General features: G+C 31.0%; 2 protein-coding genes and 3 non-coding genes across 5 annotated transcripts; 4 read left to right on the top strand and 1 right to left on the bottom strand.

The window, feature by feature from the left end:
• Nucleotides 1-3,442: 3,442 nt before the first annotated feature.
• LOC124829198 (syntaxin-43-like) lies at nucleotides 3,443-8,450 on the top strand. The gene is made up of 8 exons (XM_047302662.2): nucleotides 3,443-3,770; nucleotides 4,256-4,538; nucleotides 6,125-6,214; nucleotides 7,175-7,252; nucleotides 7,471-7,548; nucleotides 7,639-7,704; nucleotides 7,786-7,866; nucleotides 7,959-8,450. The coding sequence occupies exons 1-8, from the start codon at nucleotides 3,571-3,573 to the stop codon at nucleotides 8,064-8,066; spliced, it is 984 nt and encodes a 327-aa protein (XP_047158618.1). The 5' UTR covers nucleotides 3,443-3,570; the 3' UTR covers nucleotides 8,067-8,450.
• Nucleotides 8,451-9,526: 1,076 nt separating this feature from the next.
• Nucleotides 9,527-9,600, top strand: TRNAT-AGU (transfer RNA threonine (anticodon AGU)). Its single transcript has one exon. It is a non-coding gene; the product is annotated as a tRNA-Thr (tRNA).
• A 186-nt stretch (nucleotides 9,601-9,786) lies between these two features.
• On the top strand, nucleotides 9,787-9,860 carry TRNAT-AGU (transfer RNA threonine (anticodon AGU)). Its single transcript has one exon. It is a non-coding gene; the product is annotated as a tRNA-Thr (tRNA).
• A 137-nt stretch (nucleotides 9,861-9,997) lies between these two features.
• On the bottom strand, nucleotides 9,998-12,733 carry LOC124829201 (exonuclease DPD1, chloroplastic/mitochondrial-like). The gene is made up of 4 exons (XM_047302667.2): nucleotides 12,586-12,733; nucleotides 11,071-11,657; nucleotides 10,524-10,729; nucleotides 9,998-10,432 (listed from the first exon to the last, which is right to left on the bottom strand). Exons 1-4 carry the CDS (start codon nucleotides 12,661-12,663, stop codon nucleotides 10,224-10,226), a joined length of 1,080 nt encoding a protein of 359 aa, XP_047158623.1. The 5' UTR covers nucleotides 12,664-12,733; the 3' UTR covers nucleotides 9,998-10,223.
• Nucleotides 10,047-10,120, top strand: TRNAT-AGU (transfer RNA threonine (anticodon AGU)). Its single transcript has one exon. It is a non-coding gene; the product is annotated as a tRNA-Thr (tRNA).
• Nucleotides 12,734-15,044: the final 2,311 nt, after the last annotated feature.

Genomic DNA, 15,044 nt, shown 5'->3' with positions numbered 1-15,044 from the left:
TATTTATATTTCGCACCCCCATACCATCCTCGGGCCAGTGCTGGGCTTGGCCCAAGTAAACAAAAATTCCTTTCTACTTCGCACAGTCCCTGTTCTCACTTCCACACCCCTTTTAGCTTGGGTTTAGGCCCAATCTTTTTATAAAAGAAAAATGGTTTGGGCACCCCATTTTCTCATTTAGACACTCCCATCTTTTATTTAAACACCATTTTTTATTTATTTTATTTCATCATTAAGCTTTCCATATTATCTTTATTTTTACCCTTTATTTCTATTTAGTAACTCCCCTACTTTCTATTTTTCTATCATTATCTACTTTTAATTAATTAAAAATGAAATAAAAATATTTTGAAAGGGTTTAAGCACACGTGCGACCGCTCGCGTAGGCCTTGTGCTGAAAATCTTTTCTTTTTCTTATAAAAATTATTTCAAAAATACGTTTTAAAGGTTTAAGCACACGTGTGACCGCTCGCGTCGTCCTTGTGCTAAAAACCTCTTCTTCTTCCTTAAATAAATTTACAAGAAATGTTTTAAAGGTTTAAGCGCACGTGTGACCGCTCGCGTCGTCCTTGTGCTAAAAACCTTTTCTTCTTTTCTTAAATAAATTTACAAAAATATGTTTTAAAGGTTTAAACACACGTGTGACCGCTCGCGTCGTCCTTGTGCTAAAAACATTTTCTTCTTTTCTTAAATAAATTTACAAAAATATGTTTTAAAGGTTTAAGCACACGTGTGACCGCTCGCGTCGTCCTTGTGTTAAAAACCTTTTTCTTCTTTTCTTAAATAAAATTTCAAAAATACGTTTAAAGGTTGAACACTCGTGTGATCGTTCGCATCGTCCTAGTGTTCAATACTTTTCTTTCTTATTTACGTAATATTAAACGAGGGTATGAGTGCTCGTGCGATCGTCCGCATCAGCCTAGCACTCAATACTCTCAAGTTTTCCTAAATAAGTAAATAATGGTATGTGTGCTCGTGCGATCGTCCGCATCAGCCTAGCACTCAATACCCTTAAGTTTTCCTAAATAAGTAGATAACGGTATGAGTGCTCGTGTGATCGTTCGCATCGGCCTAGTGTTTAATATCGTTATCTCTCTTTTCAAAAATAATTAATTAAGAGTATTTAAATATGATTTTAAAGGAATGAGTACTCGTGCGACCGTTCGCGTCGGCCTAGTACTCATTACCTTCTTTTTCTCGAAAATATTAAAAACATAAAAATCTCCAAAAATTAAAAACATCTGCTTTTTTCAAACAAACAAACAGTCTTTCAGCTAGAACTACGTAACCCTGATTTCTCATTTTGAATGAGAATACGTAGGAGCAAGGTCAATCCTTGTCGGGCCCAAAAAACTAAAAAATATGTTTTGTTTATTTAGAATTTTATTTTAGGGATAGTTAAACATTTTTTGAAAACCACATCAAAGTCGCGTATTTAGTTAAAGGTACTACCTTAGGGCAGGCGTTGTAGGGTGCTAATACCTTCCCTACACGTAACCGACTCCCGAACCCAATCTTTGGTTTTCGTGGACCGTGCTTTATCGTTTTGAGGTTTTTCCATAGTTTTCCATAATAAACTATGGTGGCGACTCCAAATCTCTTTTCAAAACCCGTTTCTTATTTGGATCGTCGTCCCGTCGCGATTCCGGTTGCGACAGACCCATACAAATCATTTGATGTATTGTTTTCATGATTTATGAATTAACCTTATGACTACAAGACTAATCTATATAGTATTTTTTTTCTGTCATAGGTAAAAAAGTTCATCTTGAATTCAAGCCATATGGAATCAAACAAAATTTAGATAAAAGATGATGATATATCCTTTGAGACAAAACCCATATGAATTGTGAAACAAAATTATCTACCTAGTGAGAATGCTCTGAGGTGCTAAATCATGATACTCCAAGTTAGAAGAAAAGTTTATCATTTATTTATTTTTTTAGTAAGTGAATTCTTCAAAACAAATAATTTAGTTGTTAGAGAAATTACATGTTCATTCACTTTACTTTCTCAAACCTTTATCTCTAGCCTTTTTTTTCTTTATTCTCTCTTGTTTTGAAACAATCTCTGGTATTTTTTTCACAATTAGATCTCACAATTTGTATAAACAATATAAATGTTTTGAAACATCACATTAAGACTTTATAAAATAATTATGAGTAAAATTATACATGATATTTAAGATTGAATTGTATGGCACTTGACATTATGTTAACTTAATTTATTATTCAAAATATTAAGCATGTAATTTTTTTAGTGAAAAAGATATTTCGGCTTGATTGATAATCTAACTCATGTATATTAAAACATTAGGTGATGATAACTTGACCAAGAGTTTGACACCGCTTAAGCATGGTTTGGATGTACAATTATTTGTGCAATAAACTCACCTTACAGTTGAAGTTTGTAGATAAAAATGCCTAAAATGAGTCATATACTAGTCATTTGATGTTTATTATCTTATACTTATTTTAAGTTTAGGTTTACTTATGTATCTAGAATATTTTAAAATGAATCAAATATATTTTAATAGATTTGTGACCAACTTTTTATTGTTCTTTTTTACAATATGCACACAAAAATACACATATATTGATATTAATTGACTTATCATTTTGATATTTCTTATATGTTTTTCTTATCATTATGATTGTATCTTATACATAAATATGGAATGTTAAAAGTTGAAAAGACAATTCTAAACCTGACTTAAAATTTTATGTTTCTATAATGCTTATGTTTATATTATTACGTGTTCACTTCTTTTTTATAATCACAAATAAGTAACAAAATTATAATTATGAAAGTAAATATAAATCACTTGTACAAAGGTAGATTTTATTTATTTTATAGATAACTTTTTTATTATAAATAATAATTTTAGTTTAAAAAATAGTTAAATTATAAAAAATAATAAAATAAAAAATGTCACAAAAAAGTAAAATTAATAAATTAATTATTTTAATTTTAAAATATAGTTATTTAGTAAAAATTAAAACTGTAAAATAATATGTAAATACCAAAAAAGATAATGCCTTTATAAAAAGTATAGATATATATATATATATATATGAATCTTTAAGGTATGTATTTTTATTAATAAAAATACATGATTGATGTAGTTAGTTATCAAATGTAAAAATGTTGGATAAACATGTTTGGGAAAGATTAAAGATAAATATGTTAAAAATTATGTAGATAAACATAAATAATAAACGAAAGTAATTTAGTTGAAATTTATATAAATTAAATATTTTTAATTTTCTTTATTTTTTTCTTTTTTTTGAAATAAAAAAATCTTAAACATGAATCTAAGTCAGATTGTAAATCCTTTTATATATGTTCAATTCCTAATATTAATATTAAATATTTGCAGTTTTGTATAAGAAACAAATATAACTTTTTGTTAAGAGAGGGTGTGTTTTGTGTTTATTGAAGAACTTCAATGGCACGTGAGCGGCTGTTAGATGGTGAAGTTTGATCACGTGAGAGGAGATCGTTCATCCATCTTTGTTTCTGGTTTGACTGTGACGACGAAGCATTTCCTTTGATTTGTTCTGAATCTGAATGGCGACGAGAAATCGCACTCTGCTTTTCAGAAAATACAGAGATGCGTTGAAGGCTGTTCGCATTCCCTCCATCTCTTCGCCGCAGTCCACCTCCTCCCGCGGTGGCGGTGGCCCTGTCATCGAATTGGTCAGCACTTCGCTTCTCAATCCCAATCGCTCTTACGCTCCGCTTAGTACCGATGATCCTGGTAATTCGAGGTGCGCTTCATACAGATCTTACAATTTCACATTTCCATCGATTTTAGTTGTTATCGTGGATCAATTGTCCGAATTGCTTTTTATTTATCAGATCCGTAGCTTTTTAATTGATTCATGAATACGGCGATGAACTATATATATATATATATATAGAACTGGGAGTGTTCGCATTTACTCTTGAAGCTCGGCACTCAAAACACGAAGCATACCTGGAAGGAATTTTATATTAGTATTAGTAAAGTATATGTCTGGCATTATCCAGGGTTTTGTGGATTAACCGATGATTTGTATGTGGTGCACTCTTAATTTTTGCTGGTAAATAGAATTACAGGGGAAATGGGTAGTTTCTTCTAAATTTAGGCACTTGTCTTATAAAATTATTATGCATATCTCACTTCCTTCTGTTTTCCACACGTGCATGTTTGAAGTTATTAGATAAGACTTGGAAATGATGTATTGTTCATTATTTCAATGGATACATACAGTCGTGGTCCAAATGCAGTCAATTTGGGGCTACCTCCTGCGTGGGTGGATTTATGGGAAGAAATATCAGCAAATGTGCAACGTGCACGCACAAAAATGGCAGAGTTGGCCAAGGCTCATGCAAAGGCTTTGATGCCATCATTTGGAGATGGAAAAGAAGATCAACATGCTATTGAGACTCTAACACACGAGATAACTGACTTAATAAAGAGGTCTGAGAAGAGACTCAGAAGACTTTCTGCTTCTGGGCCTTCTGAGGATTCCAATGTCAGAAAAAACGTGCAGGTACAATTGCAGAACTCTTACAAAATACTAATGGGATAGATGATGGGCTTTTGCTTTTGCCCAAAAACAATGAATTTGTTTGATTCAACTTGAAATCTGTTGGGCTCTTGTTAACCAAGCATGAGACTCTTTCACAGTATCACTGGTATGGTCTGCTGCTTTTATATTTTAGGGGTAATGAAAGCAAGTTTATCTGGTAAAATATGAAGAACCGATACTTGCATCTACTCAAGGTATTGTATCTAATACATATCCAGTATCCGTCATACTTGGATACGTGACGAATACTACATCATTTTTATGGATATTGCTCAATAGGAAATACTATTGACACTATTATTGTCTTTAGGGAATATGCTGTGATTAGTGATGACAATGATTTATAATTTATATTTTCTTTTTGGTTGTGTCTAGGAAGCATAGTCTTGCTTTGAATTTTTAGAATTGTAATTTTATTTTTGTCCTTTTTAAGAAGATTTTATACATATCTATATTGCATGTATCACATTCTCTATATTTTTGTAGTGATCATATCATTGTATTGGATATATATGCATATTGCATTATTGTGCATAGTAGGAGAAACAAGAAGAATTACAACCAGTGCGGGGAGGTTGGAATTAAAAGACTACAATGTTCAACAGAGTTCCAGCTTCTCTATTATCAAATATGGAAACTCCATTTAAATTACTGCCTGGTGTGAACACCCCCATAAATCAATGGCCCTATACCTTAAGAATGTGGCGACAGAAGGCTTAGTGACAATAACAATACTGTTCAATAACATCCATAGGCATGTAAACATCCTTAAAGATGCATGTATTTTGCTTCAACCAAATAATCATATCATCGCAATCTTTTGCCTCCTTTTTTATCAACCCTTTGAATTATGTAATGTAAAATTGTTCAAAGGCAAAAGGATAGAACCAATATTCTCCAGTTAGAACACGCAGCAGAAAAAGTTATTGCACTGTGAGCTATATACCATGTTCCTGTATACAATTCTGCTCAATTTAGAATTAATCATGTGACAATCTAAGTTAACAGATTCAAATTCAGTTGAGATTATTCTGGCAGTCAAGTATTATAATGAGAACGAAGCAAGGAAGGGATGAGAAAAAGGCCTATAATGACCATTTACTTTTATACTCTATTCATGTGGCTTAATGATTGCACAGTTTGCATCAAGTCATTCAAAATTTTAATAGGTGTTTGGTTATGTAACTCTAATATTTAGATGTGCCTAGTTAAAGCTACATGTATTAGCTTCCATGAATATTTGGCGAAATCATAGCCAAACGCATGTAACTGAATTCAAACCAAACAAACTATTTTGCTTGATTAAATTAATCCAAATATCTATGTTGGAGTTGCTTGATTGGGGCAACTGTCACTATCATTGTCATTTATCAATAACCAAAAAGATGATTGGGACACTTATGCATGAATTGAGTCTATGATAGAGGCTTGACTTTTGAATGTGTAATTTCTATGTCTGAACTTAAGTTTTAACCATTTTCTGCCTTATTCTGGAACTTGCTACATGTACTTTGTTGAACATTTTCTTATATTTTGTACTGCATCAGCGATCTCTTGCTACTGACCTTCAGAACCTCTCTGTTGAGCTACGCAAGAAACAATCAACTTATTTAAAGCGCCTCAGACTACAGAAAGAGGTGAGAAAAAAAGCCTATTGTTGTACTGTTCTTTCCTTGACTAACAGAAAATAAAGTACCATCTTTTTCTGGGCTTTTTTTGTTAACTTGCACAGTTGATTTTATGGTGACAATTCAAAAAACCAAAAACAACACAAGCATGCAAATCAATTTGATTTACTTTATTTAGCTCATTAAATTATATTTCCAATTCTTATCTAAAGTTTTATATGAAAACTTCTCACCACACCGTCAGTTTTATTTTATCTGTTGTGGCCAAATGATCTCATGGTAAATAGTATTTTTGAAGTTTTGGTCTTTAACCAAGTCAAACGGCATCATTAGTCCATTTAACTAACCTCTCCTAGTGGAACAAGACTTTGTTGTTTTTGTGACCAAATGATTACTTGAAATTTCTTTCCATTGGATAACAAGTAATAAAGTATACTTGATATTTTATTTATGTTGGAGATTTCCACCAAGTGAAGATATGATTAAATTATAATATTTAAGCGGATGTAAAACTCATTTTATAAGTTAATTTTGTGAGTTTGAATTAGACTTGTTCACTTTCTAAAACGGTATTAAAGTCTATTATAGCAAAGTTTATTATTGAATCACTCATTATTAAACCACTCTCATAGCACTCACAAATATCTAACTCCTCGCTCAAGATGTTCAATTTTCAGTATGAAAGAATGTGTTGAAGATTAACATTAATTAGAGATATGGAAAATTATAGTATACAAGTGGGTGTAACTTTCATTTTATAAACTGATTGTGTGGTTGAATTTGGTTTAAAATTCATCTTTTAAAAGTTTTGAAGGAATATTTATAATGAAGGAAACTGTACTGCATTACCTTATTCCTTCACCCGGTGTCTCTTGTCTGGAGATTATCTCAATTTTCATGTTATACACATCACTAAATAATTGATGAATTTTGTTTAAAGCTTTTGCTTTTCATTTTATTATATTGCAGGGTCAAGATGGAGTTGATCTAGAGATCAATTTGAATGGAGGTAAATCAAGATTTGAAGATGATGATTTAGATAATATGGTACTTATTTTTCTGTTTCATTGTTTTTTAGTTCACTTATTTGTTTGTTTTGTACAGAATATGTGGGCCCAATAATTTTGTCCTTACTCAGATTATTGGCTATTTATTTTGCTGGAAGATTAATTGACAAATTATATTGTCCATATGGTCATCACACCCCTGCCGTAGTTTGATATATGCTATTTGATTGCTAATGCTATCAAATTATTCACATCTAGGTATTTAATGAGCATCAAATGGCCAAGCTGAAGAAAAGTGAAGCATTCACAGTAGAACGAGAAAAAGAGATCCAGCAGGTAAGTAAAAGTTGCATTTATGCACTGTTACTAATGACTTGTTTTGTGTTCTAGATGGACTTAGAACCTTTTTGTTGTTTGCTTTTATAGGTTGTGGAATCTGTGAACGAGCTTGCTCAGATCATGAAGGATTTATCAGTACTAGTCATAGACCAGGTCAGCAGATACCCTCCTGTGAGGAAGTTGACAAATTTCTTTATTCAACACTTTTTACTCATTAACATCCTCTATACATAGGGAACCATCGTCGATAGAATAGACTACAACATTCAGAATGTTGCAACCACAGTCGAGGATGGGCTTAAACAGCTGCAGAAGGTCCTACTTCAGTTCTGCTATTTTAATTTGGCAGTATTCATTCTCTTATCACTTTTCCCCTATGATAATAATTTGGTTTATGGGACATGCAGGCAGAGAGAACTCAGAAAAAAGGGGGTATGGTAATGTGTGCTACTGTGCTTGTCATCATGTGCTTCGTAATGTTGGTTCTCTTAATCATTAAGGAAATTATTTTGTGATCAGTGGTGATATTCAATTTATTTTTAATATCTGGTCACCCCTCATTTGTGCGACCTTTCATTTGGCACCATATCCATTGTCTACTCGGATAGTTACGCAACTTGTCAGTGAAGACCAAGCAGTTTTGGAGTAGACGAGCCATAATTTTTTTGTATGTAGAGACCATATTAATTCTCTTGGAGTTTTTTTTTTTTTTTTTCTCCTTTTACCACTGAGTGGGGAGGTAGGGTGGATTAGGTGTGTAGAAGCACAAGAACTTTTAGAAATTGGTGTGATATAGTAGGAAAGGATACATAAGGACAGAAAAATGTATAGAGCGGTTGTATGAACCTCTACTTGGGCATTTTTTTTACCTGCGGAATGCATAGTTCCTTTTCATACAATTTTTTTCTTTGATTGAGAAAATAAATCTGAATTTATTGATTGATGAAACCTGCGGAACTCGGTGCTCACTTCCTTTTCATATATGTTACTTTCTTTGATTAATGAAAGAATTATGAATTCATGGGTGAAAAGTAAAAATAGTACCGGGTGGAACTGAATGCATACTTTTAAGTTATCTAATATTTATCGTGAATGGTAATTTGTTAGAAAACACTACTCAGATAAAAAAATTGATAGAAAAATATAAAATTGAAAATATGATTGCGTTGAGTAAAGTGAGTTTACAAAAAGTGTAACAATTTTTACACAAACTAAAGAACGAATCTTCCAACTTCTTTTTGAAGTTTAGTTGAGTTTTATGCATTATGACTAGTACACATTTTAGGAGTGTTGAATAAAAGCAGATCATCGTGGGCATCGATACCTGGAGTTTGAAACAATTTCACCGCCGCAATTTAGATCCAACTATCTTAGGCAAGAGCTACACTATATCGCTATATATAAACAATAATGCTTTCACAACCCACTTGATATGTATAACTAATTCGTAATACATTTAATAATAATAAAAATAATAATATACTTTAATAGGACTTATCAATAAAACCATAACGTTACAATCCAATTTTTAAAGTGCGTTATATGGACTTATCAAGTTATTAAATCCATTTTGAGCCAAGAAAAACTAAATTAATTACGAATCTACATTGCATTATCTTGTATCCGCTACAAATAAGCTTTTGTAGCTCGGTTTGATAGAGCACCTAAAACTCAAACAATAAAAGCTTACAACTTTATAAAGCTTTTGTAAATCAGTTTATTACAGCACCCGTTTAATAAATGGAAGCAATTTTTTTTCATTTTAGTTGTTTAAAGTGTCCATATATAAAATTTAAACATGAAATTAAACTATTATCCAATTCAAGATACAACTTTCGTAGCTCAATTTGTAAGAGCATAGTAAGTGGCCTTGAGTTCGAATTTCAACGAAAAGCAATGTTTTCCATTTTAGTTTTTTTAAGTGTCCATATATAAAATTTAACCATGAATTTAACTTTCATTCATTTAACATATAGCTTTCATAGCTCAGTTGGTTAGAGCACCCGTTTAGTAAGCGGGAGGTCTTGAGTTCGACTCTCAATGAAAGCATAATTTTTTGTTTTCGTCACATTATACGTAAATTTGGACAAAATCAGCTTAATTTTTATTCAATTATCAACTAACTTTTGTTGATCAGTTTGTTAGAGCACCATTTTGTCTTTTTTCTTTTGCATTGTTTAAAGCTATTCATAAATTTTAACAACGAAATTCAGTTTTCATTCAAATCATCAGCAAGCTTTCATAGCTCAGTTGGTTAGAGCACCCGTTTAGTAAGCGGGAGGTCTTGAGTTCGACTCTCAATGAAAGCATGATTTTTTGTTTTCGTCACATTATACGTAAATTTGGACAAAATCAGCTTAATTTTTATTCAATTATCAACTAACTTTTGTAGATCAGTTTGTTAGAGCACCATTTTGTCTTTTTTCTTTTGCATTGTTTAAAGCTATTCATAAATTTTAACAAGGAAATTCAGTTTTCATTGAGATCATTAGCAAGCTTTCATAGCTCAGTTGGTTAGAGCACCCGTTTAGTAAGCGGGAGGTCTTGAGTTCGACTCTCAATGAAAGCATTTTATCCCTTTTCTATATACTACAGCTATGAATTTTGGAATCCATGAGCATTCATAGATGTGGGCATGTTAACATTTCCACAATGTCCAGCCATTTCAATCACTATCTTTTCTTAGCCCTTATCATCAAATCTGAGAAACTGAAAGATTTTTTGACAAGGCTGGATAAAGTCAACTTCAGATCAGAGGTCAACACGGGAAGTACCTGAGACAATGTGTTCACATCTACCATGGCTCTGTGAGCTAATCCATCCACTTCAACTCTGTAAAACTCACGAAGGGCAGCCAGTGAAGCTGAAGAAAGGTTTGTTCCTACATGCCAACATATGCAAAGTCAAGATCTTTTCATACCAATGCATCAAGTGTTTCAGTTCTATTCTATGAGAAATAGAGAGAAAGATACCACCAGACTTTATCAGTTGACGTGCCAGAGGAAGGGTGTCCAGAAACAGCCAATTATGAGGAATCTCCATGGAACATCGAATGAACTCGTGCATGAGAAAAGGTGCATCAAAAGCGCGAGCATTATGTGCAACCCATAACACGTATCCATCATGTTTCTCACGGCTTCTAATGTACTGCAACAAGATGGGTACCAGGTCTTCCATCCTAAAAATATGTCTCTCATCATTGATAATTTTGGAACATGTCGCAAATACGGAACTTGGAGGCTAACATGATACAGAATAGTCTGTTTCCTCCACGTTTTCGTAGAATTGTTACCACAATCATTTACTCACGCAACCACGCATCAGTCAAATTGAGAGATTATGAAAGGATTAGAAAATTCAAGCAGCATGTCAGAACTGTTGAAATTTTAAGCTGATTTAATTTGTTGTATTTGGTCTCCTTTTACTAATTTGATCAGTAAAAAACAATAGAGAAAAAGGCTTTTACTTTGAGAGGTCAGCAAAACAAGGAACACAACACATATGTGAAAGATTTATTACCTTGGCACATCAGTTCGGTTCACCATATGGGTAGCAATTCCATGAACGTGTGAATTAGGAACATGGCATTGAGGATTTACAAGAGTTTGGAAAGTGCTGTGCTCACCACCTTGGAGATCTCGAAGTGCAATATCAATGATCCGATCATTTACTCTGCTATACCCAGTAGTCTCAACATCAAAAACAATAACAGTGAGTAGGTCAGATAAATTTTTATACTGAGCAATTTCTTGCACTTCAGGCCACTGAATTTTCTGGAACTGATCTAGCTGTGTTGTGTTTTCATTCACTGTAGCATTTGGTAAAATCTCCTCTCTAAAACTTTCATGCTTGGTACTTCTTGATTTGGTGTCCCAAGTGGTTTGTTTACTTTCTTCTGCTCTTTTAGTTACACATCTTTTAATCCACTTAGTAGTGAATCCTCTCTCAGGCCCATAAATTCTAGAACCATATAGTCTTATGCTAGATTTGTTTCCATAAATCTTGATAAAATTGCATAATGCTTCACCTTCTCTACATTTGGGTAAGCTATGTATGCTGCATCTGGGTACTTGCGTTAAAGAAAAAATACATGACCTTGTCCTCATCTGAATTCAATAAATGCTGAATTATCAAACACTACTTATACAGTGAGCAGATAGTTACATAGTCAAACAACAACAAAATATGCTAGCATAAATAAATTATATAATCGAAAGTCTCCCAGAAAAACTTACATAGACAGATAACTAGACAGAAACAGAAATGAATTCATGAAAAATGAAAAAAGTGCTAAAAAGAAAAGAAAAGTGGGGTTGGATAGAGGGATTCATCTGATACACTTACATATCATATCCAGCAGTGTACCAAGAGAGAAAAAATCCTAACTTTTCCAACAAGCAGAACACAACATTGCCAAAACCCATTGTCTAAGAACTCAGAATGAAGTCAATGTTGAACTAAAATCGTCTTAACAACAAAATCTTCTGAGAAATAGCGACAAGTTTTCACTCAGAGTATTCCAACAGAATGGAATTAGATGGGATATCATCCCGTTAGGTTCCATTTCTTGTATCCTATTTAAACAATCTAAAAAATGAAATTTAGCATTATTTTAGTTATATAATCTCTGCATCGATACAAAATATGAACATGCATACATAATAGGCAAACAACAAGCTATGTGTAGCAGTATAACGATCATAGTGCATTGTGTCAAATAAATTGCAGTTGCAAAGAGGTGAAAAAATATAAACGGTGGAAAACTTAACAATATTACAATACAGTATAAAATGATAGGTCCGTGACATAATGAACAAGAAAATACGAAGGTCAACTATTTAAAGAGAAAAAAAAAAGTCTTTTTTTTTTATGATTTTTTTTTATGTACGAAAAAAATCGCAACTTAGAACTTAAAATGGGTTAACAGAAAAAGAAAAAGCACACAGAAAGGTGAGATGATTTACGGTATGAAACTGAAGAAAGAGATGAAGAGTGCATTGGGGTGGCTTAAAAGAATGAAATTTGAAGACTCACCAGTTCAAAAGTTCCCTGGCAATGCAAGTGCAAGGAAGAGGAGGTTTTGAATGTAGCTAGACACAAAAGGAAAAGCATTTGTAAGAACTGCAGAGGTTAACATTGTGAATATCTAGAAACGGAGTATAGGCAACTCGACTAGGTTCCGTTTTCCTTTTCACTTTTTCTTTCCATGATTGATTCACCTATTTTTCTTATTTCTAGAAACACCATATTTCTACTTATTTTTTAAAATTAATTAGGCATCATTATATTGTAACTTATTTTTTAAAGTTTTTTTTTACTTAAAAAATATTCACAAGCAGCACACTTAATAATTCTTCTTTTACTATTTATATTTTTTCCTGGCAGTGTTTGAACTAAATACTTCTTTTTTTATAATTATATTTTTTATTTTTTTTATTGTTTGCATAAATCGTTTTCAAAAACTTGTAAAATAAATTCACCCGAATTTTAATAAATCTTCTTTACTATTTTTATTTTTTATTATATGGTCATGTAACTAGGACCGAACGAAAAGAGGATAATTGGTTATATATAATTAAACCTGCAAATTTAGACAACACAAGATAAGAATTGTTCGGCCAGACAAGGGTAAAGGCCAAACAAATAATATCAACAACAAAACATCTTTCAAGAGCTAGTGTAAACCAAGGTTAAGAGTAAATGTTAATTAGTGTGTAATAGGTCATGATTAAGGTTTTGATAATCCTATGTCCATCTCAAAAACTATAAATAAAGATAAAAATAATATATAGGTGATCACATTTATTGTAAATTTAAAACCTTGTTTTAACTACCGTCCAAACTAATTAATGACATCAGTGTCTTTAACAGATGTCCCTCAATGGTTTGGAGTATTGACAAGAAAGGACTTTGACAAAAGGTGAACAGAGTTACTAAAGAGCTAAGAAGTAAAGTGCGAAGGCGTATTCTATAGAGTTACTTAACCCTACATCCAAAACACTATTTTACATTATTTTTTTTAAGTTTCTTTATGGTTATTACATTAATATTAATCCTAGATATTTTAATTTGGTCCGACACAATATATACATTTCAATGACTTTAAGTTTTTTTTGAAAAAAATCTTCATTATTTCCAATATTTTTATTTTATCATATTTTTAATTATATATTTTTTAATATAATTTCATTTAATTATATATCAAATGGTTTTTAGATATCATTTTACTTCTCTTTAATATTTTTATTTATTATTTGCTATTATAATAAAAATATTGTTTCGATAACATTTTATATAGTTGTTATTATTTTCTAATCCATTATCATAAATATAATTTTATTATTACAATAACATAAAAATATTTCACTTACTATAATATAACAATCTAATAATTTTTGTCATGAATATTCTCTTTTACCGTCTAATATAAATTGAAATTTTTAAATATTAAAGTATTCATATTTAAGTTTGAATTATTATTAGATTAATTTTCTTTTTTAGTTAATTTTATTTAAATGACATATTCTGATCTTTATTAATGTATAAAAAAGAAATATAATTATAATTTAGAGAAATGAAATAAAGAAACACTTTAAATACTTTTAAACTTAAATATTTTTTATAATTTTAAATTTTATTTTTTTATAATTATTTTATTTGTAACTTATAATATTTTATATAATTTATTCACTTTTATTAAATTATTATTTGATACTGAATTTATATAATTATAATTCTTGTCTAAATATATGAATTTAATATTAGATTCACTTTAATACTATGTTTCATTCGTTTTTTTATAAAAAAATAATTAATTAATATTAAAACATTAAGAAAGTGAAAATAAATACAAACATATATGTACTTTTTATATAGTGAGAATGTAACAAAATATTTATACTAAGTAAATACAAAGATGGAAATAAATTGCTACTTTAGGAATGAAATAATGAAACTCTCATCTTGTCCAATTATCATTTCTATGCCCAAATTCAATCGAGTAAAAAAAAATCAAGTAAAATTATTTAGGGTTGAATGTTGAGCTAAATAAGTCCGATTGAAAAATTGAGAAAGTCGAAAATCAATACTTGATCCGTAAAAGTTCAGTCAAGTTTATATATATATAAAGGATGAACTATTTATTATATTTTTATTATCCAAATTTTACGCAAACAAAAAATAACATATAATTATAATTGAATTATTGCATTAATAATAACATAAATTCTATAATTATTGCATAAACAACAGCTCTATACTTAAATTTCTCCCTGTACAACGAGGATACGTCAGTGTTCTATCTCAATGTGGTGAATTACTATTTACAATCATATTCTCACTATTAAACAAAGAATTATTCCTCCTTTTATAAATAATGATTATCTCCTTACATTCAGAACAAAAATACAAGTTTCTAAAGTAGAAGACGTTTTGACTGTAAAAAGACCCTTTTGCCCTAGCTTAACTAATAGTAAAATGTTTCAAGTTCCTCA

The sequence above is a fragment of the Vigna umbellata genome, chromosome 8, assembly GCF_029865625.1.
Source record: "Vigna umbellata cultivar VRB3 chromosome 8, Vumbellata_1.0, whole genome shotgun sequence".
NCBI classification, from domain to species: Eukaryota; Viridiplantae; Streptophyta; class Magnoliopsida; order Fabales; family Fabaceae; genus Vigna; species Vigna umbellata.
Note: the sequence above shows the minus strand (reverse complement) of the source record. Positions and strands in the feature narration are given on the sequence as shown.